We start from the raw sequence: 1,911 nt of genomic DNA, 5'->3' as shown, positions 1-1,911 counted from the left end.
GTGCTCACTAGATGATGTCCAAAGTCCCTTCCAACTACCACTACTACTACTACTACTACTACTACTACTACTACTACTACTACTACTACTACTACTTCTTCTTCTTCTTCTTCTTCTTCTTCTTCTTCTTCTTCTTCTTCTTCTTCTTCTTCTTCTTCTTCTTCTCCTCCTCCTCCTCCTCCTCCTCCTCATTATTATTAGTAGCAGTATCATCATCATCATCATCATCATCATCATCATCATCATCATCATCATCATCATCATCATCATCATCATCAGAAATGCCAAAAGGGATCACAAACTTTAAAGCACCCCCTCTAGTCGTGAGAAATAATCAGTCTGGTGACTAACGACATTGGAAGGAGGAAAACACCGTAATAAGGAAACAACCGCTACATCGAGTGTTTTTTTTTTTAATTTTAATACGTAGCAAATTTTAATGCAGAGGAGAAAACGAAATGCAGGAGAGGAAAAGAGAAGCCATGTTAGATCAACAGAGTCCCATTCCATTCCAGTTCCAGGCCAGGTAGCAATGGAAACGCCCCTGGGAACCACCAGCGTAGCCGGGGACGGGCGCAGGATAAAATAGTTCAGCTCTGCTTCAGCAACCACAAAGGTTTCTGCTGATTCAGAGAACTGAAATATGGCCACCACCAAGGCTTCTCTCTTGGCCCGACCGATCGCTCTCCGTTCTTTCTTAGCTCTGTCCGGGCATGAGGATCAAAGTCTTCCAGAGGGTCATAGGGTCGTCTCGCGGGAAGTTTTCTAAACTTTCCGTTGAGGGCTTGCAGGATGAAGTCGACCCGACCGGCTCTTATCATCTTTGCAGGCAGAGTCACCTTCTTTAGGACTTTACTGTAGCCCCTGGCCTGGGCACTCACAATGTAGGTCCCAGGGGGCAGAAGTCTCCAATAATCTCCGTCATCCGCTAAAAAAAAAAAAAGAAACAAAAAACAACCGTACCATCTCAATTTAAAGGACAGGGATAGTCCAACTTGAACTTCCGGGACATTCGTTCCGGTTTTACTTTGTCCTATGGCAGAACCCGAATTCGGGGCTTTTAAACTTACTTTCTTCCTTCTTTAAAATTCTGCTTATACAGTAGTAGCCAAAATTGTGGAAACCTTTTGGGAAAAGTGTACCGTAGAAGCAGTAACCACCTTGGGGTTAGGTTTCCACCCATTTTTCTTCTAATTTCTAATCTAGGTAAGAACCACAGATGGATCTGAATTTTCCCACGTCATTCGGGCCCGAAGGGAAAAAAGTTCCCCATTCTAGTTCTGGTTGTTCACCCCTCCGGGCGTATCCAGTTAAGTGATTGTCATTTAAAAGTCTGTTTCACCCTCGCTCAAGAGTGCTACTTACAGTAGTGGCCAAAATTGTGGAAACCTTTTGGGGAAAAGTGTACAGTAGAAATGCCACCTTTGGCTAAGTTTCCATCCATTTTTCCTTCTAATTTCTTTATAACTGTAGCCTTGTTCACTTAATAAGACTATTTTACATGGCTTTCTGGGTGACCAGTCAACTCTTTGCACCATGACTTTTAATTTTATTACATTTTACAAGCTCACTAAATGAAAGAACACAAAAAAACCCCACCAAGTTGATAGCAATCACATAACACACTGACAAATGTCCTCCTCTCAGCTTCAATGCAGGACATCAATAACCGGATCCTACTGTGATCTGATTGGCTCATGGCCAAAACAAGATGACACCCAATTGGCTTTCTAAACACTCATGCTCATTGGCTACAATCAGATGAAGGAAAGCTACATGAGATCAACCTAAGCAAGTTGTGCTTCCTTTTTCTGGTTATTTGGCTATAACATTTCATAGAATACAGTACAGACAATTGAACAAACTTTGTTGCATTACATTCTTGATTAAATTATCTTTCCATTGATATAT

General features: G+C 41.8%; 1 protein-coding gene across 1 annotated transcript in view; it reads right to left on the bottom strand.

Moving 5' to 3' along the window:
• Positions 1 to 469: 469 nt before the first annotated feature.
• Positions 470 to 1,911, bottom strand: part of CPZ (carboxypeptidase Z) — a 27,748-nt gene continuing 26,306 nt past the window's right edge. The window contains exon 10 of the mRNA XM_015829274.1: positions 470 to 928. Within this exon, the coding sequence (XP_015684760.1) occupies positions 591 to 928 (338 nt within the window). The 3' untranslated portion in view covers positions 470 to 590. The remainder of the gene's footprint in view (positions 929 to 1,911) is intronic.

Source organism: Protobothrops mucrosquamatus, unplaced genomic scaffold (assembly GCF_001527695.2).
Source record: "Protobothrops mucrosquamatus isolate PMUCROS unplaced genomic scaffold, P.Mucros_1.0 scaffold5729, whole genome shotgun sequence".
NCBI lineage: Eukaryota > Metazoa > Chordata > Lepidosauria > Squamata > Viperidae > Protobothrops > Protobothrops mucrosquamatus.
Note: the sequence above shows the minus strand (reverse complement) of the source record. Positions and strands in the feature narration are given on the sequence as shown.